Here is a 25,534-nt window from a genome sequence, read left to right as displayed (position 1 = left end):
CTTACTCAGGGACATTAATTATATTACGATTTTTCAAAAGACATTTATTGGTCGTAAATTAATCTGTGAATAGAATTTTACTGTGAAGGTTTAACAAAAGATTATTTTAGTACACACTAAATTTAATAACGAAATGTGGGATAAACGAGTATTGTAGTTAAATCCATATCTGTAAATGAATAAATTTGACCATAGATTATATGAATAAAACGCTGTCTCATGGGCTTTACTCAAATTGAAAACAATGCATGACCATGAATAGTTTTGTTAAGCGATGGTCACTTTTATAAATCTTGTTATAATTTATATAACTTTTATATAATATCCAGATCGCAGACTAAAAGCTTTGAAACACCATTTTGTTTTTTAAACTGGATTTTTTGGAGATTAACACAGGATTGCAAATTCATTTTTTTTTTTTGTAAAGTCAATACAAGTCAGTCAGTCAAAGTATGTTCTGTGCTTGGTATGAGGATAAAATATTTGGTGTAACTTATTCTTAGTACGCTGTATGTAAATTTTGATATCAGTTAAGGATTTTCTCGTTATCAAAAGGTACATGAAATAAAATTAATATTATTATTAACAGGGCGGGGCTTCAGTGGAAGTTGCAAGCGACAGTGACGACGAACCGGCGCTAAAGCAACCACGACTCAGCCGGCGCGGATCCCCGAGGCAACGGACACCAGTCAATGGTAGACGAAGACAACGTTCAGTCGACAGCCGACAATCCGCCTCTGAGGTGTGTATACTACATACATACATATGGTCACGTCTATATCCCTTGCGGGGTAGACAGAGCCACCAGTCTTGAAAAAGACTGAATGGCCACTTTCAGCTATTTGGCTTAATGATAGAATTGAGATTCAAATAGTGACAGGTTGCTAGCCCATCGCCTCAAAAAGAATCCCAAGTTTGTAAGCCTATCCCTTAGTCGCCTTTTACGACATCCATGGGAAAGAGATGGAGTGGTCCTATTCTTTTTGTATTGGTGCCGTAACCGCACGGCAAATATAAAATGTGTGTATACTTAGTAAAGAAAATGCTAGAATGCTGGCTGCTTCCGCAACTAAAGAGGTTGCGAGGAAGGATATACTAGGTGCTTCAGTTAAGGACACAAGCGACAATGACAAGGGGACGGGTTTCAACCACGGCTCGGCCGATGCGGACTTCGGACCTTAGTAAATGGTAGACGCAGACAACTGAGCCTCTGAGGTATGTTTCCTAAGAGTTCCTAAGAGAGAAATTTAAGAGGGGTCGCAGTAAATAACTCAGCAGAAGGATGGTATTGCCAAGAAATTACCTTGAATTTCTGATGAATCATTGACATGTTACGAATCGGAACTAACACTGTTCGACGTTGAAGGTTGCAGTTTTTGTATCCAAAATACCTACCTACAATCGTTCAATAAAATTATATATTGTACCCGCAATTTTTGACCACTTCTCGACCGTTTCGTTTATATAGTGCTGCATGCCAATTTTTAGCTTACTTCCCAGTACTTTTGGCTGTGTTTATCTGTCAATAAACAAGTGATAATATATAAATATTTATAATGTCAAACAACATCTAACATGACTTCAAATTCTTAATTCCAGGAGGAACAAGAATATGCTGTAAAGTACACTTGGCGAGGCTTTGAATCGGACTGCGAATCAGAATTAGCGCGTCAAAACGGCAACATGGCGGACGAGCGACGAGTGCCCGGCGCATGCGACGCTGTCAACAACAGACCCACCGACCAGATTGTACCTGTGACAACGGACCAGATTGACGGTGAGAAACTTCTCCATAAGAATATTTGCACGGGTAATGTAGGGATTTAAATTAAGAAATAGTGGTCTATATGGTAATTTAGGGGGTTAAGGAAAATAATTAGAGGACTTCACTAACGCCGCGGGATCCCGATAGAAGAGTAGTAATATTGTCCATGACTCGGATCTTCCTCCGTTCCCGGGCCCTCGGGATAGATAACCTGGGGAAGAAAATAGCCATACCTATGCTATGCCGAGGGCGATACAGCTAATCAGCTTTATAGTCCTTGGCATGGTAGGATAATCAGTTTACTGGCGTTAGTCCCACTTGGAGAAATAATGTCAGGTAAAAATAGATGGGAGTAAACAAAGTAACGTAGCTTAATCATGGTTGTGTGCACTAAGTGTAAATAACAACCTATTAACGCCAATGGAGAAGCTCTATCAAAAGTACCAGGAACTACGTGACACAGTTATACTAATGTTTTTTCCCCAATAAATTGAGCTGCCATGTCCGATTGTTAGCAGATCTATTGTCAAAATATCAATAACTCATTGCTTATTATAACTCTCGAAATAGAGGTATCATGAAATACAAAGGGAGTCATAAATTTTAATTACTTTAGCCCTTTCTAAATTTCTTTGCAACAGAAGTAGTTGTAAGAAAGTTTGCCCTTGCGACCTTGCCTTTATTGAGGTGTTATCGCCTTCAAGCACCCATATAAGATTAGATTACTGCCGCACCATTGATTTGAAAGTGCATTCTCATTATATTGTCTTTTCATTCTCGTTAGTAATTCAACACTCAGGTGTTTATTACCATGTTCATCGGCTGCGAAGTAATAAATCACACTGACAAATGTTCGCACCAAAGAAATAACTCTCACCTCTGATTTAACAGTACAAACAATGCCTTGTTTACCGATTCCAATTGTTAGTATTCCCCTGTTTACAAAAAAAATGAACGTCGTTCATTCATTGATGAATAACAATTAGTTTCCATTGCAGGCCTAGATGTAAACAATGCAATGCATATTGAGGAGAAAATGAAGACACCACCGACAGTTATCAAAAGGAAAAAGCCAGTCGATTCATCGAAATTCAATCAGACGGATCGGAAATCCAAACATTGCGCGACATTTTACTTCAGACATCACGACACGGATTCAGACAGACAAATGATTGAAACAGATGAGAAATCACAGGAAGAATCATCAGAAGAAGAATGGACATACGTTGGTGGTGCTAAAATTGCGAACGAAGATTCGACTGATTTAATGACGTCATCTGTTGAAATACAATGTGAACTACCCATTGATAACAAAGACAAACCTCCATCGCCTAAACCTAAATTAGAATCTTCAACTCCGGATCTTATAAAAATCGATATAAAATGTAAAGATACTGAAAGGTGTAAAGATATAGAAAGATTGGTTATTCAGGCAGAGGAATTGGTACAGAAACAAGCTCAGCAGATGTCGAAGAAGAAAGGATCAAGGAGTTTTAAACCGTTGATGTTTGAAGAGGAAGGAAAAAGTGTGTGCAGAGCGAAGATGTCTAGGATCAAAGAGTGGTTGAATCAAAGTTCGGAAGGAAAAGACGATAGTAACCAGGTAATATTGAATTTATTTGTTAGAATAAATAGTCTAGTGAAATATCTTTACTGAGCAATATTTAATGTAAAATATAGTGATTTCTGCATTCGATTTGTTAGTTTTGTCGTAAAGCAGGCGCGATGGGAACAAATCGAGTCGGAGATACTATGATGAAAAAAAGGCACAATTTATTCTTACAGGGTTTTCAATGTGTTGTTTAAATTATATGAAGTTGGTCTGACTGCCTGTGGTATCAATTTACCTGTATAGTTTTGAGCTTCTAATGGATATGGATCACGGTGATTTGAAAAAGTTTAGGGAAAATAATATGGGAAGTGTAGAAAGGTCCATTTCACAGCAGTGAAACATGGGTATCTGAGAAACATGTTATACCTACCCGAATATTTAAAAAAAAGAAGTAAATTAGTACTTATTATCACATTAGATATTTTTCCTTATTAGTTAGATAATCTCTGTATTCTGTGAGTTAAATGTTTAGCACAGAATATATAATTCATTTTTATATTCCAGGGCGCAGAAAGCTATGACGCTTCGGGGGAGTACACAACAGAGAGTGAAGTGGACACGTCACTGACTTCAGAGGAAAGGAACCTGCACTCTTCTATGGACATGAGCACTTCTACCTGCACCGTCACACCTACACACTATCCTAAGGTACTTGACTTACATTACTTTCTTAAATGTGTCATTTGTATTAACCATGATTTAATTTAATATAGAGATCTCCTTATATTTAAGAGCTAACTCTTGTAGGTATGCGGAGTTAAGTAGAACGTCATTCTCCGTAAGATGATAATTATAAAAAAATATCATAATTTATTACATTGCATTAACTACCTCATTTCGACTTCATTTTGTGATAAAAATCTTGTCGGCACTCAGCCATATTTCTGTTGTTAACGCACTTTTTAATAAACGTTTTTTATTTTATAACTGTGCGCAAGTGAATTGCTGAATGAAAAAAAACAAAGGATATTATATTATACCGTGCTATTAATTTTATAGCTACTTGTTTGACGGCGTTAACTATCGTAATAGTTACCTACTACGTGCGCTCAATCATATCCTCACTTGATGCTCTTAAAAATTTAATTTTTTGTAAAAGTAACCTAAGAGGAATTTGGTTAACTATCAACTTAAAATAATAATATTTCTCGTAATGAGTTAATAGAGTAAAAGATCCGTTTGAAAATTCTGGTTTCTTCCACGTATATTCGGCACATCACTTCTTGCTACACAGTAAACTGTATTAAAATCTCATAAATCAGAACCATCTGTCCTAACTTTATAACAACGGCTAAGGTAACATATAAAACTCAGGTGCAACTTCGCAAGAAGCGGGGCGGCAACAGCGCGCGTCCATGGTCCGTCTCCTGTCTCTCTCAGCTGAGCGCGACGGGCGTATCTCTCGCGGCCACTCCCACGGCCGGCGACGTTGCCGCTATGTCGCACAACATGTCGATATCTGAATCTGCTTTGAACACGCTGGCGTCTCCTCAGAGAGTCACTCCGACTAATTCTAACTCTAAACTGAGAGGAAGTTCTACTACTGTACAGGTTCGTGGGTCATGCTTGTGTTAACTGTTTCATTTTATTTGGTGCTGGTCCATACACTTTTTTTAATTGAGCCAGTGGTCACATATTTTTCTTAATTTTCTTCTTATATTCATCAGGTAGCACTAAGAAACTGATTGAAATTTCTATTATTTTAATTTTATCAAATTTTTAAAGACTAATTATCTTACGCTGATATACCTTCATTTATCAGTTCTTTGTAATTTTATAAGATTTTTAGCTTAAGTCCGCTGTCATAAGATAACATATATACATACATACAAACATATAATCACGTCTATATCCCTTGTAGGGTAGACAGAGCCATAAGATACAAGATAAAATAAATTCTATATTTCACTCCACAGGGTCACGTCTCAAGCACAAACACCATGACAGAGGCTTGCACATCGTGCGTAGAGACTAACGACAAGCAATGCTGGCTGCGGCGGAAGAGATTGAAGTTGAGGAGACACAACGCCTCTAATACGAGAAGAGAGAGATTGGTCAAGTCTCTCTCGTTTTGTGGGAGAATGAGTCCGGAGATTGAAGATAAAAATGAGAGGAGCGCGGCTAGTGACCCCGCCACTAGTAGAAAGAGCAGGTAAGAATATACTATTCAAATTTATTCAACGTTCAAATTGAAGTTAACACATTGTAATATGTTGTTTCCAGTCATTCTCTCTGTTGTTATGCTTGGGCCTATTACCTAGGTTTCATATATTATAATATACCGAACTTTTTTTTCCAAAAAATCCATTCCAACAAAGCATCATCTAACTTTACAAATATTAAATCAACATTTTGTTTAATATTCTTTACAGATTCGACACCACATCGACCTCGGGCAACGACAGTGATGACGAACTTCTTAAACAACAGTTGGCCACTATTGCGAACTTGCGAAAAAGCATTGAGAAAACCCACATATCCTCTATAGAGCCCGACAGCGCCATCCCTGAGCAGAATGAGGAAATAGTCGCGCCGAGTTTCAAACTAGGGCCGGCAGGTGGCGCTGTTAGGCCGAGACTAGCAAGGAGTTCGGAAAGGGAAAGATCCTTTTTGGCGCTTAGCTTGGGAGACCCTAGTGAATTGTGGGATTTGAGCGTGGATAAAGACTCGGACATAGATAAGAGTGTGACGGCGGGAACGGAGGAGCATAGTTCGTTTTCGGAGCAAGCTTGGGATTTCTATCAGGTAGGTCGGACTATAAAATACTTGTGACACCATTTTGTTATTTGAAAAAGTATCGACATAAAAGTTGATGTATAATAAATACAACAAAAGATAGCTTTGCAGCAGACGCCAAAATAGCAACCGCTGTATTTTTCACATAGTAAAATAGAACCAGACCATGCCATTAGGTTTCTGTATGTAGAAAAATGGCATTTAAGAACATAAGCTAGTTGAACTAACAATACAAGCTTTGCTTACTATGGGTTGTTCAAACTTTTGTCGACTCCATAATTTGTTATGTTCTTAATTTAATCTAAAAAGTTATTTGTTGTTGTCTGCAGGAGAAATACAATTCGGAGCCCTATTCCGAAGCCCCAGACTCCGACGCGGCTCGTCGATTGCTCGAATTCGGCGACGACTACCGAGCGTTCCTCGACTCGCAATCCGATTGCTGCTCGAGTCTCTCAGCACAGCCAGAAAACGAACAAAGCCCATCAGGCACTCGCAGGCGACGACCCCCGTCAGACTTGTCACGAGAGAGAAGCCTGCCCCGCTACAAGCGACCAACCAGAACCTCCCCAGTCGAAACCCCAGCAAGGAAACCCAAAAAATCCATATCCAGCGCAGAGCGCAAGAAATCCCTACTCGACAGTCTTGAAAGGTCCAGAAACAACACGAGTATCGAAAGCAACGACGGCGTCCGCAGACGCAAACCGTCTGAATGCAGCAAAAACACCAAACGATCGCCCGAATTCGATTTGCTCAACAGCCAAGCGCTCAGCCGGAGGCGACATAGCTCAAACTTAACTAGTGACGAGATAAACAGCTCGTTAGAATACACCGAAGTGAACAATCGTCCAGATATATTAGACTCTCTGAACAGAAGGAGAAGGACAGAGAGAGATGGAGAAACGGAATTGCAAAAAATTGCGTTGTCAGAATTGAGAAGGCGTTCGACTGAGAGCGCCGATTCGGAAGACGAGTCTTCGAGTCCTAAGAAGCATAGTAGGAGGAATTGGGACGGAGATTCAGATTCGGAGGCCGAAGAAGTTCGTTCGCTGGTTCGTCAGTCGAGTTCGCAGTTGGAAGCGGCGGAGGCTCTAATGGCACGTCAGGACACGTCGCCCGACCTTCTCCGTGCTTTCGACTACGTAAGGACCCCATTCGATACTGATTACAGTAGTAGCTATACCGAGGCGGAGGATGACATCCCTCAGTACGTGACGAGACGCCCTGCATGCTTGCGCGCTAGATTATGTCTGGCAGTGACTGCCTTCTCTATCCTTATCATAGTTTACATACATCTCCAATGACATTTGGCTTGGGCTTGTGTGATATTTATCATTATTTATGTAAGTATTCGCATTAAGCTGGCTGCGGTCGTCAGGTAACACAGTTAAGTAATGTCCTATTTTCTGCTGAGCTGGTATTTAATAGTAGAGTAAAACTTAGTACTATTAACATGCCCCATATTGGGTATTAAAATTAAAGTATAAATTATTTACTAGTAATAAATTACTTAATTCATAACGCATATAAATTCTATGCTCAAATAGATATACAATTATTCCAATACTGATACGCTTTGTAAAAGTTGTACAAATAGCCAGCATTTAATAATTATGAAAAAGTACATTATATAGAACCCATTTATCAATCTGACTATCGCAGCATTAATTAAATACTAACTTTATCATTAGATCTTTTTGTAGATTTTGCTCTGGATAGGAAAATATAGTGATAACAGAGCGTGAATGAAATTGATAATCTCTGTTTTCAGTTTTTATTTATCATTTCAATTTTGGTTTTCTTTTCACACTAACATGTTTTTGTTTGCTGTGTGTGTGTGAGTGTAGCCTTTACTAACTGCTTGGTTTTGTTTTCTCTAAGCAATCCTCATCTCTTTCTGGTGGTGATAACTTGGTGCTAGGTCAAGTCTAACTTGTAGATTAATTAAAGATCATATCAAATGTGACAATTCTCCTCATAAATGGTGCATAGGTACAGAAAGCTTCGAGTAGGAATCATTCAGAGTTACCAGTGCCCGAAAACGACTGAAAATATATTGAAATGTCACATTGACAGATGTCAAATTGACGTTTTCGGTGACGTTCAGAAATGAAAGGTAGGGCTGTCACAAGTTGGATAGTAGATTAGATAATTTATTGATAGGTTTGTACCTCAAAAAGAAACTAGAGTTCTTGTCATTGAGTGATATAGGTATACGTTAGTTAGTATTTGTGTCATTTAACAGCTTATATATTTTTTTTATTATATATCAACAATTAACAAGGTTATTGCGAACTCATATTAACTTTGTGTATGTGATTTGACTGAACTCCGCAATATCTCATAATGTAGCTAATTTTATAGGTAGCATCGAGAATATTGTACTTAACGAATGTTGAATAGGGGTTAGGTTGTTAATTGATCTTAGTTTTTTACAAAATGTTCTTTGTATAAATGTTTAGAGGAATAAATGTTTCAGTTTGAAAATTAAATTGGAGTTTCAGTCAATTAACACCCTTCTCTATCAACTTTATGAATTCAACGACAAACACGATGAAACAATATCATTAAAATTTATTCAATTTCATTTTCTTTTAAACGTCCATTTGATAAAGAAGTAAAAAATTTTAAACAAGAATGTTAAAATGTCTAGATAATATAAAATTAGGAACACTATACAATATTATCATCGACTGTTTTCCATGACGTTAAAATACTGTAGCATGTTACTTTTATAACAATAACAAAAGATTTTCCTTAGCATGTGCTTTGTTTTTGAAGCTTGTAAATTAAAATTTTCAAAATAAGTATGAAGACAAAAAAAAATTTTTTTCTTAAGTGAGACAAGCAAAACGTTTGGTTACTGAACGTATGCAAATTGGATATTTTTCGATGCACAGACGGAGATCGTTACGCGTTGCCGCGATAACATCAACCTTCTGGATGCAGCGTTGGCGGGGGGAAGCCTCTCAGCAGCCCTGCAGAGAGACATCAGAGGTTAGTATCTTTTGTTTTTGTAAAGAATACCTTCTTTGATTTCTGAATCATAAATCATGGGAGATAGACAATTAGGTGAATCAAAGCTCTTCTTGTGTTAGACTTAAGATATCGTAGACCATAGGTTTTAGGAGAAGTAGGTTAATAACTATACCTTCTTAAGTTTACGTTAGATATTTTTTTCTAGATTAGATAAAAGTCTGCAAATAAACTTAAAAAACCCCTTAATGGGTCAAAATAAAAACTGATTATAAAAAGTTTTGTTCCGCTCATTATGCTAATTAGTGTAGTCTTACTTACACACCTTTACCTTCCACTACTCGCCGAAAAATAGATGTAGGTATATAAATACCTATACTAAAATAACTATAAGTTTCATCGCCCTGCTAAATCAAAGGGGTTAAAATGAAAAAATAATACAAAGCGAAAACTAAAACCACAAGTAATCCTTGAAGAAACCCGTGCTCACTCAAAAGAACAACATATAGATTTTTACCAAAGGCAATTGCATTAAGTGCGCAGCACTGAACGAAAAGAATCTCGTTTCTTGTAAAAATGCGACCGCCGGTGGTCAATTCTCAAGTTGCCTGTAACCGGTTTTTCGTGTGCACTTTTAAAAAATCGTGTCGATCAAGGGCAGTCCTATATATGGAATGTGCCGTCTCAAAATTGAGTTCATTATTTAAAAAAGGCCGGTCCGGTTTAAATGGTGTGTGTTCTGTTTTGTTATGTCTTATCGATTAGCATTAAATTGGGTTTAAAGAAAAAGTTTATCTAGTAGCTATGCGTGATTTCAGTCTCTCTTTCTCTTTTATTAAACGTTTTACACGAAAACGAAACGTCAAGTAAGTAGTTAATATTTTGAGCGATTTTTATTCCGGTAAAATAAACAAAATTTGATTAATAAAATTTCCCATTTTTTTTATAAAAAGCTAAATCGCAGTAGCAGCAGCAACTTGTCATCGATGGCGCAACAGATATCTAACGTAGGGTTGATACTTTCATACAATTTGCAAACCTGTCTTAAATAAAAATTGCCAGTATCTGATTAATTTATCACATTCAACCTCAAAGCCAAAACAGCGTGATATATAAACAAAATAGTGTGTGTGTCCACTATGTGACAATCTATAGGTTAAAGTGATCATAAAACTTATTGAGAAATTTTTAAGTAATAAATTTGGTTTATACTTATATAATGTTGTTAACACAATTTTAGTATTATTTCCAACTGAAAAATAAATCACAGCGATTTAATTTTTACAAGATTTAATTTTAACATTTTACGACCGTTTTGGTGCAAATCTTTTAAGATCCTTACTCTTAATTTGTTCAACATAATTTACATTTTACAATAATACATTCAGACTGCAAAAAACTTAACAATAAATGTACGCACACGAAGAATTAAATATGTACCTAATAACAATTTTAATTCCTACCTGGCTTAAATTTGCTTAAAAGACTTTGATGTGTCGTGGCAACCCTAGCTCAACACGGAAATACCAATGCGGCGGACGGTTGCGCCCGCGCCTACACGCTCCTCTCTGTCTATTTCTGCCAGCGAAAGCGGAACCGTCGCGCCATCGGTTGCTGGCGACAACGGGAGCTCCTTGTAGCCTCGGAATTTCTCGGGTTTTTACTTTGTGAAACTCTATATCTGTTAATACAGATACAAATAATCACCTATAATCACCCTTGCAGAGTGGACAGAACCAACAGTCTTGAAAAGACTGAAAGGCCAAGTTCAGAATTCAAATAGTAACAGGGCTATTGCTAGCCCATCGCTTACAAGAAAAATCCCAAGTTTATTAGCCTTTCCCTTAATAGTCTTCATCCCACGACATCCGTGAGAAAGAATATCCTAGAACCACACGGCGCTATCTGCTTACCATATTTTACATACTTTAGAGATATTTCATTACATTCGTTAGGGATCTTCCCCGTTACTTATTAACAAACTAGAGGCCGCCCGCGACTTCGTCCGCATGGAAACCCTATCAATCCCGCGGGAACTCTGGGATAAAAAGTAGCCTATGTGTTATTCTGGGTCTTCCGCTACCTACATACCAAATTTCATGGTAATCGGTTCAGTAGTTTTTGCGTGAAAGAGTAACAAACATCCATACAAACTTTCGCCTTTATAATAGTAGTAGGATATTAATACATATTATGAATTGATAAACGTATTGGTTCTTAGTAAAATTATATATTTTTAACAAGCAGTATTACGTTAAAAAGTGAAGTAGCACAAAAAAGTAAGATCATTGCGTCAATAAATAGAAAAAAAAAACATCATCAAAAATGGAGCGTCCAGAAATTAACATTACTAAAAACATAAATTAAAAAGAAAAATGTGCAGCAATATATAAATTACCAAAAAACTATCTATTGTATGTATGCTTTACCATAAACGATTTAAACTATCTACACGATAAGGATGTGACTAACTGCACATGTAACCCAAAAATCCAAATTCGTGGGCAAATATCCTAGAATTGCAGACAAAGCACACAGATAATGCAGTGTTTTTGGAACACGGTTATGCAAATTTACTGCCATATTTGCAATAATTGAAAATAATTATTAAATGTAGGAAGATTTATTGATAGGTAGCTATTTTATTGAGGGTATTTCTGATCGAATCATGAATTGTAATGCGATGGGAATCTGCTTCAACCAGAACATAATTAATCTTTTGAATATTAAAAGCTACATCTACGTAGGCAAAGGTAAACTTGTTTGCTGCGAATCTAGTCTTTGCTTGCTGCTTTATATTTTGTGTAACTAGCGTTCGACCACAGCTCCACGAAAAATCCAGATAATGTCTGTTCCCGCAGAAATTTCTAGAAATCCTCATTTCAAAATTCTAGACCAAGCGATTTCTGCGTTGTCTGTCAGTCAGTAACTCAATAACGGAAAAGTTCTGCATATATAGATAGGTAGATGTATGTTTATTTAAGACTTCTAGATATGCTACGACTGTGATGCAATATTTTCATTTCCATTTAATAAGTCATGATAAGTAGGCGTCAAATGATGAAGATGACAATAGTCAATAGATTTTTTACGAATCTAAACCTAGAATCATGTTTGCATATGACATCATCTAGTCATGAACGCGAAACCTCTAAATATCTTCAGTTTATGCACAGAAAATTTCCATCTCAGAACATAAACGATTTTGTTACAATTTAGTCGTACGGAAATAAAAAAATGGTGGTTTCAAATAAAGTGACAATTGTTATATACGAACGAAGGAAACCTAAGGGTAAGTTCAATATCGTCTAACCAAATTATTTTATTATTCAATATTAAAAGTGAAGTGTTTAGACCCTTCAAATAAAAAAACAACCAGGTATTAGCAAAATGTTTCGTGAAATGGCTAAAAGCTGCAAAAGATTTATTTAACAAAATTTTTTTTTCTTTGCTATATATTTGATATATTTTTTACTTTAGTGATTAATGGGCTGGAATAAAATTAGGCAACAAACAACAAATTTATAAGAAAAGTCTTTATTTTATTTAATTACTAAAGTACAAACATCACAATTAAAGCGTTTTTGTCAACTTTTTTACTTGATTTCTAAACTGGTGTAATTATTAATTCATCGCGTAAAAATTACGCAATTGAATTTTGTAATGTGTATATAGTTACTTGTACTTTCACTATTTATAGCTGCGCAAATAAGATTTTATTGATGCCTTTTTGATGTTCTCAATTTAAGATAACAAAATAAATTTATTATTAGATATTTCAATATGGTTTTAGTTAACATCGTGATAAGTATTTACTCGTATAAAGCTACACAATAAATAAAAATTTACACACCATATGAAGCATTGTGCGCAGACCATAATATTATCAGTTTTAGTTTTTGAAATAAAGTAAAAGACAGCTACAAGGTCGGTTAAAAAAAGAATTAGCCTTATTATAATTATGTCAGTACAAATGGTGTAGCGATTGCATTCTTGGCATGGTAGCCAAACCTTTTGTAAAATCAAACGTTATAATCGGATGTTTGCACAATATCAATAGACTAACCTTGGCGCCTATTAAAAGGTTTTAATTTTTTTACTTAATCGCTTATACGAAGCAAAAAAATATATTTTCTATAGCTTAGAAAAATTGGGCTAAATGATATGCATCATTATATCGGTTTAAAAAAAAATTCTCATAATGATGTATCGGAAATATTTTGAATATTTTAACATGTATCTTTTCCATCTGTTTAGGATTTATACTTAGGCAGGAATGCAGTCAAAGCGTGCGTGTCAGTCACTGACATATAATTTTTAAAATACTGGATTGTCAAATCTGTCACTATTATAGAAGGTGATTTTAAAAATCAATGACATGTTCAAATTATGGATTACACCATACTACAAAAGTTGTTTGCACACTTTGCACTTGGCACACACTTTTTATATAGAAACATAGTCAAAGGCATACCCCGGGCCCCTCTCCAGACAGGTGAGGATGCAACCGGGAATACCGGGATTAAAGCCAGAAGGAAGGAGTTAATGATGACTGATGTGTTGTAATTAATACCTTTGTTCAACAATAAATAAACTACATGCAGTTTCAACGTAACTAAAATAAATCAGCACAAGAAAAAATTCTACTAAACAAAAATATTCTGATTTTTTTATTTCAATGTACAAATTCTGTCTAGGTGGTATATTAATAGAGATCAGTGGTGCTATACAAGGCCTTTAAAGGCAACTTAATTACTATGACAGACGCAATTTAAAAGCCGCTAAGCGGGCACCGAACGCATCCACAAACATTAGTGAGTGGATGCATTTAAAAACAGTAAATAAATACATTTAGAAAGGTCGGTCTACACCTTTTTGAAATAATCACTAAGAAAGTTTTGTTTCTGATAGAATTTTTCACTTAAATAATATCTTATTTAGCTCTTCAATAATATTTGTTTATTCAAAACGGATCTTTATTGTCATGCATATTATGTCATCCATATAGGTATATATTAATATTATTCCATTTATTATTTTGATCCCTGAAAATAGAAAAGAATAGAACTACTCGTAGACTAGACCCTTCGTAACATTCTAATCCTTTCTAAAAAAATTAGAATCGTTGCAAGGTACTAATACTTAAAACTTATTTTTAACAACTAAAAATATATTTCCTTCATTGTTGTTGTCAGAAATTTAATGTCATTGTTTGCTAATTTTTCTCCATTTCCATTAAGACAGTTTCTTCCTTGTGTGATTTTAACACAAAGAACACCGAATAATTTAAAAGGTCCAATAGTCCAATAATAAATTAAAAATTACCTTCTACAAAGGTGATATCATTGTTGTTTTAATCGTGCAGCGCTTAAACGGCTTTATTATGCTTGCTCATTTTTATTTGTTTTCACGGAGCGATCACTTAAATCGCTTGAAGACGATAGGCCATAAAGGTGCACACAAACAGACCAGCTGTGCGCGTCGCGTGACACGGTCGCGCCAATGTTAACCGTTCAATCGTGAAGTGATTTTTGTTTACGAGTGTTTTTTTTACATTTATTGTAGCTACTTATGTTTGTTATTTTTCCCGTATTGGTGTAGTTGATTAAAAAGTATTGTTATCTATACAAAAGAATTTGGATGCGCACGAGTTCACATGCGAAACTTTCGCTACAATAATTTTGGTTTGTTCATGTTTGTTGTTGTTTTTTAAAGTACCAGTTTCAATGTTCGTAATAAATTCATGTTAGCTAACATGTCACTAAAATGAATTCGACCTTGTCGAAGTCTAGACTCGGCCAACTGTGAATATAAATCTAGAACGATTGTGCAATGCTAACATATTGAAATATATCAGCGTATAAGTACGTATAAACAAAGTTACTTAAGAATATAATTTTAAATTTGCAGTGTTTTAACCATAATGAATAAAAATAACTATTTTGTTTTGTATATATTTTATGCTTAATTAAAATTCAAAAATATAAAACTAGACAGGACACTTAACGAAGTACTTAACTAAAAAGTAATTAAAAGTAAAACTTTAATTCGATACCATTATAATAGAAAACTTTTATTTATAATGTTTCTTTTAAAAATCCTATCTTTATCTACTGTAATCATTTAATATTGAGATTGGTAAAGCAAACGTGTAATTTAATAGCATGGTAATTGTTTCGAATCGCAGTTTCTCGTAAATGAAAGTAAATCCTAGGTTGCGGTTAAAATCATGTTTTATTAACTTCAGAGTTCATTCGCAACACCTCACAATGAATGTGTATACTTAGTGTAAGAAAACACACATAAGGACCTATTTAAGAAGTGAAATAAACAAACGGAATATTATTATTTAAATTTATTATTAAAAAGTACGACACTAATATACTAGGTATCTGTTCTAAAATTTTAATTAGTTACAATTTTTACCCGCGTTTGGCACACACTGTCTAATTTGTGATTCTAAAATTCCACATTCGACGCGAACATTTATTGATGAACTTTGTATCTTAAACTGAAAATTTACTTATATTGAATTTGCTTATTTTTTTTTAAATATTCGTTCTTATTTCATAATTCGGTAAACTGAGGTCGTTGCTCCAGTCTCCACACCGGATGACGTCACCGGCACTCTTCTTAAAAGGTTTAAAAAAGATTCAGATGCATGTACCGTTTTGCAACAACCAGTCTGAATTATTGTTATAACATTGATCGACAGTCTTGGGTCACGGCTGTAGATAACAACTGATAATATCGATTAAAATAATCGTTTATAACTCGCAATAATATTCTAACAAGTATCCGCCTTGCACATGGGAAAGACAAGGTCGAATCCATTAATATTGAAACGACGTAGGTGTTTGAATGATGTTTACATAGGCTTGGCTTGCTTGATTTAGGTACCAAACCAGTAAAATACACGGCATGTATAAATTGCTATAAAGAAGTTCTATTAGGTATACATACGTATAACAAACATACATATAATGACGTCTATATCCCTTGTGGGTTGGACATAGCCAACAGTATTGAAAAGACGTTCAGTTGTCAGCTTAATGCTGTTTGTTGTTATCAGCTTAATGATAGAATTGAGATTTAAATTGTGACAGGTTGTTAGTCCTCGCCTAAAAGAATAATCACAAGTTTATAAGCCTATCCCTAAGTTGCCTTTTACTACATCCATGGGAAAGAGATGGAGTGGTCCTTTTCAAATGTTCTTTTCAAGTCAAAGTGCCAAGGACCACAAGGCGCTTTTCTTAATTTAAATCTTTTAGACATGTTAAAATTAATTTTATTTTTATGTAAAGTTTAAATTTAGGAGCACAATATCGTTCTTTATATTATAATTAATATAATCATGGTCATCCCAGTTCTTGTCAATCTTATTCATGGTCTTATGTTGACATATTTGGAACAGTCGCATTAATAAAACAGCATTCGAAGGGTTAAAATATACTTACAATGAAATATGAATCAGGTAATATTTCAAAAATGTATGTATCTGACAGCTCTTCCATTGCATGTAAATCGATTGAATATAGTTTTAAAAAATTTAATAAATTTTATTTAAGTTTTAAGATTTCTTGAGTTTGTTGTATCGTAAAAAGTTATGGTTCAGGACTTGTAAATATCATGTCAGTGAATGAAAGTAGAAGTACCGGCCTGCATCATACGAGTCAAAGTTTCACTTCCACATGAGTCTATGTAATTTGCTTTGACAGTATGGAATTACAAGGTTCTACTAAATTGCGTGTACAACCTATTGTACGCCCTATAATTAATTTGATCATTATCTTCTCATTCATGTTAATCATTGTAATCTTCACCATTTGTGATAACAGGTTTAATGGCTATTTTAGTATACAATTCATCATTGTGGTATACTATGTTCTATGAATTGTTGTCACAATATGCACTCACATTAATGTTCACGTTATAGATTAGAATGTCAGATTTAATGTTTTATTATTTCATAAAAATGCATGTGGCGCATAAAGGCAAAAGTTCGAATCCCACCTCGGCCATGTACCAATGAATATTTTCGAAACATACGTTGTTGTTATGCACTTTTGTTTTAAATATCCCAAGACCGAAAGCGTTTGGCATTAAATTCTACTCGTACGTATATTATGCTAACGTAATCTTGGTGCTTACCTACCATTGAACAACCACCTATTCTTTTTTATTTGACCCCTTCTAAATATAATACTTTGTTGTTCATGAGATCAATCCATTAATTGTAGTTGTCAGCTAACGGTGGATAAGACCGGCCATTCTAGTTGTACCGCTATTCTGAATTCTTTATATCTAACATGTTTCATTTCTCTACTTTTTCTATAAATGGTGGCCCATGTGTGGAAAACAGAGTACACACTGTATGAACATTTAAGTTTTATTCATGAAATGTAAGAGTTAAATTGAGACACATTAATAATCAGAGTTGAAGAGTTCTGTTAATGAATAAATAAAAAACAAACTTATTGTTGTCTATTGCTGTTGCCAAAAATGTCTAGTCTATTTAACACTGCAGACTTAATATTGCAATTTTTGTTTTCAAATTCACAGGTATTAAATGAAACCATAAAAATCATTAAAATATACAATTTTACTAAGTTTACATTTTAGAACAATACAAAGATTGTTTAAGAAACAATTAGTTAATTAACAAAAGTGAAACTTAACGAGGTGATGCAACGTGTGCATCCAGTTCTTTGTTAGATAACCGTTGTTATTTCAATTAAGCTTTTCCACAATAGCATGCGAAATTGATAGCTATCTTCTGCCAATAGTTATATCACTGAAGATCTGTGGAGAAAGGACGAGTCGATGAACTTTCTGGAGGATGTTTAGTGATGAGTGATAAATATTAACAATTGTGACTATTGTATCTAAAATGAGTTTGTCTGTGACTTCAACTGCTACTAATAATGAAGAAATTGGTAAGTTATTATATTCTTGAAAACTTGTCTTATCTTAATTTGTAACGCGTGGTATCATTACTTTATAATGTTTGCTTAACTTAATTACTTTTCTGCTTTGTAACAGACGCTTAATGAAAATTGTTTTGACGTTATAATTACATATTTGTACTTAAATTTGTTTCAATAAGTAATCGCTAAGTATCAATTGTTTAACATGTTGTAAATTAATGACTTGTGGTTACTATAACAGTATTGGTCATTAAAAAATCCAGTATGAAAAAAAGATCACAAACTTTATAATATATACACACACACTAGTAAATGTTGTACTTGACCTATCCTAGCGAGTTCGCCTACGATGCTCCTACGCAGTTCTCAACACAGCATCTGGTTGTTTTCTCCTTTGTAACTTGCTAATTATACAATTTGCATGTTCTCTTTAACCATGAGAAATGTTGGCTTTTGTTTTTGAGCAAGACGCTGTAAAATCTTTGTCTATTTAAGCAATATCTATTTTCATTTTCGGAATTGAATAAGCTTTATAAATTACCATCATAATCACAAGTTAGAAAAAGTTAAAACTGATAGACCAACAAAACGATTAAAAATAGAATAATTTATTACTTTGACATTGACGTTCTATTTATTCTCAAACCGATTAAGATCGCATTTAATTCACGAAAAGAAATAAGTAATGCATGAAAAAACATGTCGAATTTTATCAGCGTAGTCGTTAAGTAGGTCACCACGCCGTCTGCTTTTTTCGGCCTCTGTTCGGATCATTATTTCGATGTTGCAACTGCACTCTTGCGCAACCATTGGCAAAAAGTCAGCGACTACCAAGCCCGAACCTATCCATGCCAATTTTCATAAATCTAAACTCAATGACTTGCTAATAACAACTTGTATAAATCTTAATTACAATATTCCCTGACATAAGAACCTCTTGATCGAATTTAATTTTTGCTTTGATTTCATCAGTAGCAATTTTTGTCTTACGTGTTGAAGATTATGTAATTTTATTAATTTCATTCACGCAGTTCCGGTTAGATCTACTTTGTGCTACTACCAATGTTTAATATGCCATTAACGCTCTCAATATTTGAATGTAAAAGCGTAGATCAAAAAGCCATCGATGTTCTTGCTTCGATTCTATTATGATATAATCAATTGATTGATCTTTCTATTAACCAAAACATGACCACAAGGGCCTTTTGAAATAGGTCACCACTCAAAGCCAATCGGTTCCCTAGCTATTTAGATCATTATAACCGTCTTAGGATGATGTCGAAACTATTCTCTATTCTGCCTTGGTATTGTTCCGTTTTAATTTATTATATGCCTGTTTCGACACACTTTCCCTTCATCTAATTAAGTATTCTTTACTTCCATTTTGGCTATTTAATTTACGACCTCGGCTTCATTCTTTATTCCAGATTTAATGTTCTTGTTATTAAATTATTTTTGATTTTATTTGTATGTACTGTACATTAGTTTTAACAATATTGTATAAAAAGAGTCGAACTTTTCCTTTACATTTGTAAGCGATAAAGTTTTTTTTCACGTCCCACTTCTGTGCAATAGCCACCTCTCTTTTCTTTCAAATTTCGAAGGAGGACTTAAGACGATGCCTTGAGTAACATTATTTGCCTATGAATTTTATCTCGTACTGAAATTTCGTAATTTAACACAGCAATTTGTCGGCGAGGTCGTGTAATTTCACCTCTTGAGGTCCAGTTTTATATCATTTTATTTAAGCTTGAGGTCACTAGCCTGATAACCTTCGATAAATACAGATATTAATTTTTAATGGGCTTGTATTTTGCGATCAGTTGTGGTAGATACTCTACATGGATTCATTTTCGTCTACTATATATATCCTTCATGCGGTGCCAGTATAATGATTAATTATATTCACTTTATCGTCTCCTTTTCTTGTTTCTATTTTTAATCTTCGTTGAGAAAAACCAAATCTCTAAAGTAGCGTCAGTGTCACCTTGAGTTCTTTCAGTGATGTATGCAATCTATCTAGTGCGACTGCATAAGTTCTTATTGCAATGTGCCAAGATATATTTTTCCCTGACCTCATTGAATTATATTACCTCAAATCAACTCTAGTTTTCCGTCAATCGGACAATTTGTTCTACTGCAATATTCATACCAAAGGATACCTTGTCCTCTTTACATTAAGTGCAGTTGCTCTTTGTTACTATTCCATTTGTATGTGACAATTTCTGATTTGTGCTCAAAGTGAACTGTAATGTCTTGTGTTTGAGTTGCTTTTGTGTTGTTAGTGTCACGTATTAGTTTGTCGGGAGTGTTGTTGCGGTGCAAATGTCTTGCAGTTCTAACCTTGTCGCCTCGTCGACTCCCGCGCATGTCAAGACAGTTCCGTAATGGATTGCTTCTACGAATATATTCCACCTTATCCAGGTAAATTCTTAAATCTCATAATTTATAAAATATTGCAGATGAACAACTAACTGCACTTTAAAAATGATTTTTGCTTTTATTTTAATTTTTTACCAAAATCATCAATTTTGTTATTTTTATTTAATATAAAAATTTGTTTACGTAAGCACAACTCAAATTTGAAATTATATGAGTAATTTAATTGAATATATTTTTATATTCAATTGAATTACCCTACATATTTTATATTTTAAATATTCTGTATGCTATCCAACAGCTGTAGATAATTAGGAATTAAACGAACTTACCTAGTGACGTTCGATTCCAATTATATGAAGACCGAAGACCGAAGACGATTACTTAATATTAACCTGCAGCAGCACGAGATGTCGCTGTCTCAGTCACACACTTTCAGAGTACCTAATAAAAAGTAGATACTCCCCCTCCCACTGGTCGGCCGGCGCATCGTGCGCTCACGCCATTTTTTAGAGATTTTACAAGTATTTCTATTTATTTTTAAGGGGTTATAAAGGGATGGGAGGGAACGGAGTAATCGTCTTCGGTCTTCGGTCTTCATATAATTGGAATCGAACGTCACTAGGTAAGTTCGTTTAATTCCTAATTATATTTCAGACCTCAACCGAAGACGATTACTTAATATTAACCTGCAGATGTTTAGAGGAATATAATATAAGTTAAAAAAATAAATAGAAATCAACATTTTATTATTTTTCTTTATGAAAATAATAATATCAAAGTTCCATATATTCCTGCATAGGATAACTGTAAATTAATTTGTCTTTATTTTTAATTTATGTTAAATAAAATTAATTGTCTAAATTTACAACTGAAAAAACTCCTCTAATAAAGTCATTATTATTTTCTTGTATGACATCCTTTTTATAATATTTTAAAAATACATTAGAATTATCACTCCAGCCTGCTGCCTTCCGTATTACGTCTAGATTAACACCAGAATTGTAAGCAGCTGAAGTAGATGCATGACGAGTACTATGAGCCCCAAAAATACCGATATCAATTCCGCTTGCCTGGAGGACTTTTTTAACCCAGTGGCCAAGTGTTTGTGGACCTACATTTTTATGTGGTTTTCTGGCGCTGATAAACAAATGTTCATCAGGCATATCACTACGTAAGTTTTTGGTTTTATCTATATAATTTTGTACAGCTAATGCGGGGCATATCTTTGGATTTTCCCGAATAAATGGGAGTTTAAGCAAAGGTTGACTAGATCCAGGACGAGAGGTTTTTATAAGATCAGTTATTTTAATCAGTACATCGTCATTATGAATACATATATTTTTCATTTTAATCAAACTAAGTGTTTGCATTCTCTGACCGGACGCTAGTGCTATGAGAGTAACAGTTTTCATAGCCATATTTGAAAGATTGACTGATGCATAGGGATAAAAACTTTCAAGATAATTCAAAACAGTAACTGGGTCCCAAGTTACACTGTACTTAGGAGTAGGTGTTCTCAGCCGATACACACCTTTTAAAAATCTATTAACGGACACATTTGTTGTAATATGTTTGCCTAAAATAAGTGAAAGGGCTGAACGTCGGGTATTGAGTGAACTATAGCCAATACCAGACTCAAAACCTTCTGTTAGAAAAGATATGACATTGATAATCGATGAATCAAAAAAGTCTATTGAATTAACCGTGCAAAACTGCCACCATGCTTTAAGACTTGAATTATACTGGGAAATTGTATTAACAGAGAATGAGGCCATAAAAATATGCAATGAAGTTGCTGGAATCCCTTGTCTCAACAATGCTTGCCTGATAACCTCGCTGCCACCAGGGTAAGACTCGCATGTAGTGGATGTGCCTCGCTGAAAGGAGAAATTAAGAGAGATGCACTTGGTTGAAAATAATTTTTTCTAGAAACTACCAAATTAGACCACATGGGATACCATGGTTGTGAAGGCCAATTTGGAATGACAACTATGCCGCTTGATTTTTCTTTTATAATTTTTTGTAACACCTTTGGGATAAGACAAAACGGAGGAAATGCATAATAATTTAAGTTTGACCAATTAAATGTAAAGGCATCAATTATTTCTGCCTCTGGATCGAGTTTCCATGAAGCATATCTATAACATTTAGAATTTTGTTCCGAAGCAAAAAGATCAAAATCTGGGGTACCTAAATGTTTTTTTAATTCGGAAAAAAGCATAGTCTGCAAGTTCCCATTCAATATCTATATTAATCAAGCGAGATTGATGATCAGCGGGGTTATCAGATGAGTTTATATAAGATGCAAATACAAAGATATTTCGGGATTCACACCACCGCCAGATCTCACGAGCTACCTCGTTAAGATGTAAATGTTGCGTACCGCTCATGCGGTTGATGTAACAAATAGCGGTGGTATTATCAACTCTTAGCAATATTTCACAATTGGATAAATGACAAGCAAAGGATTTTAAGCCATTAAAAGCGGCTTTGAGCTCTAGTAGGTTGATGTGATGAGAGATGTCAGATTGTTTCCAATTTCCACCAGTGGTTTCACTATTACAAACTGCGCCCCATCCCGTAAGGGATGCATCGGTATATATTTCTAGTGTATAATTATTATTACGTATAGGGCAAAATTAATTCATTATATTTTCAGTCCACCATTTTAGGTCTTTATGTAAATAAGATTTTAATTTCATACGTCTATCATAATAAACAGAATTATTTAAAGCCAATATTTTTTCACGTTCAAATGATTTTGTATATAACCAGCCGTATTGTACTGCTGGACATGCGGAACTCAAAAGACCAATGTATTGAGCGAATTGTCTGATTGTACAACTTTTTCTACGTAAAAAAACTCTTTTATACGTAATTTCTTTTCATTTGGCAATTTAATTATCATATTACTCGTGTCAAAATTAAACCCCAAGAATTTACATACTGTACCAGGATTAATTTGACTTTTCTCCGAATTAATTATAAAACCTAAGGAGATCAATATGTTTTTTGTTTTATGCACGTTATAATAGCAATCACTATATGTTTTGCTTATGCAAAAAAAATCGTCAAGGTAATTGACTGACAATAAGCCCGACAAACGTAAATATCGCAAGACAGGTTTAAGCAATTTGGTAAAAACATATGGGGCTGTACATAGGCCAAACGGGAGAACATTGAATTCATATAACTGATCCATCCATTTGAACCGTAACATCTTTCTATAGTCTTTATGTATGGAAATTAAAAAATAAGCATCTTTCAAGTCTAACGTTGCCATATAGTAATCATAATCTAATAGTTTTAGTGCAGTTCTATGATCTTCTAATTTAAAATGATGGGTTTCGACAAATTTATTTAATTGTTTTAAATTTAATATGAATCTATTTTCCCCATTTGGTTTGGGAACAGTAAATATAGGGGAAACAAACTGGCCACTGCTTGGTATACAAGTAGAAATGACATTAGAATAAAGCATATTTTCTATACATCGTTCTATGGCCAAAGAACCTTTTGCCGAAAAACAGGGATTATTAGGAACTTTGGCTTGTACAGGCGTATCTTTAAAAGGAATTTGATAGCCTTGAATCCATGACAATATTGTGTTGTCGTCGGTTATATTAAGCCAAGCGTCATAATAAAAACGTAACCTGCCGGCGTGTACCTGTGAGTCATCCGGTGAGGCTAGTATCTCCTGGCTCTCCCGCGCTGGCTGGTGTTCCTCGCGGAGCTCGTGGCCGCACGGTGTCCCCGGTCGCGGTCGCGCTCCCTCGCGGCGCCCGCGCTCGGCCTCCGTTGAGTCGGACGCGTTGTCGAGGCTGCACCCCGCGCCCCCCGAGAGTTTAAAGCGCCCCGTTGAGGTGTAGGTTTCAATTGAGGCTTCGGAATTCTTAATTCAGAGCTAGATTTACTTATAGCTTTTGCTGTTTTCAATTGTTCACCCAAGTCAGAGCCAAACAGATAATCATCAATTTTTGTATTTTTAACAGTTTCTCTTATATCCTTATTTAATGTATTTATTATAGAATATCGGCGGGATTGTGATTCTCTAAAGTGCAAGTCACATAGGAGCCGCCCAGCATCACTGAGTGGTTTAATAATCTCCGTGTAGTTACCAACTAAGGCAATATTAAGGGCCTTGCCAAGGGCGGCCAAGCAACTTGCAAGCTGGTTTTGCTTATTTTCATTAAAACTTTCTTTCTTGCAGTTAATTTCATTTAAAGCGGCCTTTATTTCTGCATTTAGTTTGGGCGCTTTTAAATGCGGGCAGTTTTCAGGCGGTAAGTGACTTTTCAAAATATCGGCTTTTGTATCTTTGTCCAGGCCATTGATGAGAATATGCTTCCACCTAGGCATTATATCTTTATGTAGATTTTCGCCAAAATTAGTTTGTTTTGTGGGGTCAGAGCCTAGTAGTTGCAAAATTTCTGGATCCAATTCAGGTTCAGTATTTTCCACAACTTGTTCCGTGGCTTGGATGCTGATTTCATCTGCAATTAAACGAGTAATCCTTTTAGGATACGCGTTTTTCTTGCTTTTTTTTTTTTTTTTTTTTTTTTTGTAGGGTATTTTTTAAATTCTCACACGATATACGTGGAGTCGGTATTTAGATAATCCATTTAGGATATCTAAACCGATTAACCATAGAAGGAAAAAATAAATAAATAAATTATTATCTATCAATCCATATAGGATGATAGTAAATTTAGGTACATACCTGGAATTATCGGTGATAAGACTATACTTGTATTGTCCACCTCTTCTGAGTATGTATTTAAAACTTGATCAGTATTTGATGAGGACGATGATATTGATCGTCTTTCCCGTATTTTTTCCTCAAGTTTTTTCATCTTTTTCAGTAGATGATCATATTCCTTTGACTTTGATCTTTTACGTTTACCCATTTCGGACGAAGGTAATTTGAAAAAACGTAACGATAAAGAGAGAATTATGTGCGACTTCGACGACACAAAAACTCGTAATGGCGTGAGCGCACGATGCGCCGGCCGACCAGTGGGAGGGGGAGTATCTACTTTTTATTAGGTACTCTGAAAGTGTGTGACTGAGACAGCGACATCTCGTGCTGCTGCAGGTTAATATTAAGTAATCGTCTTCGGTTGAGGTCTGAAATATAAT

The 25,534-nt window shown here is 34.9% G+C and overlaps 2 protein-coding genes across 5 annotated transcripts in view; one reads left to right on the top strand and one right to left on the bottom strand.

Moving 5' to 3' along the window:
* Window positions 1-25,534, top strand: part of LOC106131566 (klarsicht protein) — a 281,119-nt gene that overhangs the window by 244,597 nt on the left and 10,988 nt on the right. For 3 of the 4 annotated variants that reach the window (XM_060950063.1, XM_013330689.2, XM_013330691.2), the window contains 9 exons: window positions 590-742; window positions 1,600-1,777; window positions 2,764-3,368; window positions 3,882-4,025; window positions 4,692-4,928; window positions 5,294-5,529; window positions 5,750-6,122; window positions 6,443-7,252; window positions 9,011-9,107. In XM_060950063.1, the coding sequence (XP_060806046.1) occupies window positions 590-742; window positions 1,600-1,777; window positions 2,764-3,368; window positions 3,882-4,025; window positions 4,692-4,928; window positions 5,294-5,529; window positions 5,750-6,122; window positions 6,443-7,252; window positions 9,011-9,107 (2,833 nt within the window). The remainder of the gene's footprint in view (window positions 1-589; window positions 743-1,599; window positions 1,778-2,763; window positions 3,369-3,881; window positions 4,026-4,691; window positions 4,929-5,293; window positions 5,530-5,749; window positions 6,123-6,442; window positions 7,253-9,010; window positions 9,108-25,534) is intronic. The other variant, XM_060950064.1, reaches the window with a different exon arrangement.
* On the bottom strand, window positions 22,139-25,360 carry LOC106139933 (uncharacterized). The gene is made up of 3 exons (XM_060950005.1): window positions 25,116-25,360; window positions 24,063-24,888; window positions 22,139-22,272 (listed from the first exon to the last, which is right to left on the bottom strand). The coding sequence occupies exons 1-2, from the start codon at window positions 25,300-25,302 to the stop codon at window positions 24,083-24,085; spliced, it is 993 nt and encodes a 330-aa protein (XP_060805988.1). The 5' UTR covers window positions 25,303-25,360; the 3' UTR covers window positions 22,139-22,272; window positions 24,063-24,082.

The sequence above is a fragment of the Amyelois transitella genome, chromosome 20 (assembly GCF_032362555.1).
Source record: "Amyelois transitella isolate CPQ chromosome 20, ilAmyTran1.1, whole genome shotgun sequence".
Taxonomy (NCBI): domain Eukaryota; kingdom Metazoa; phylum Arthropoda; class Insecta; order Lepidoptera; family Pyralidae; genus Amyelois; species Amyelois transitella.
This window is presented reverse-complemented; position numbering and strand designations above follow the sequence as displayed.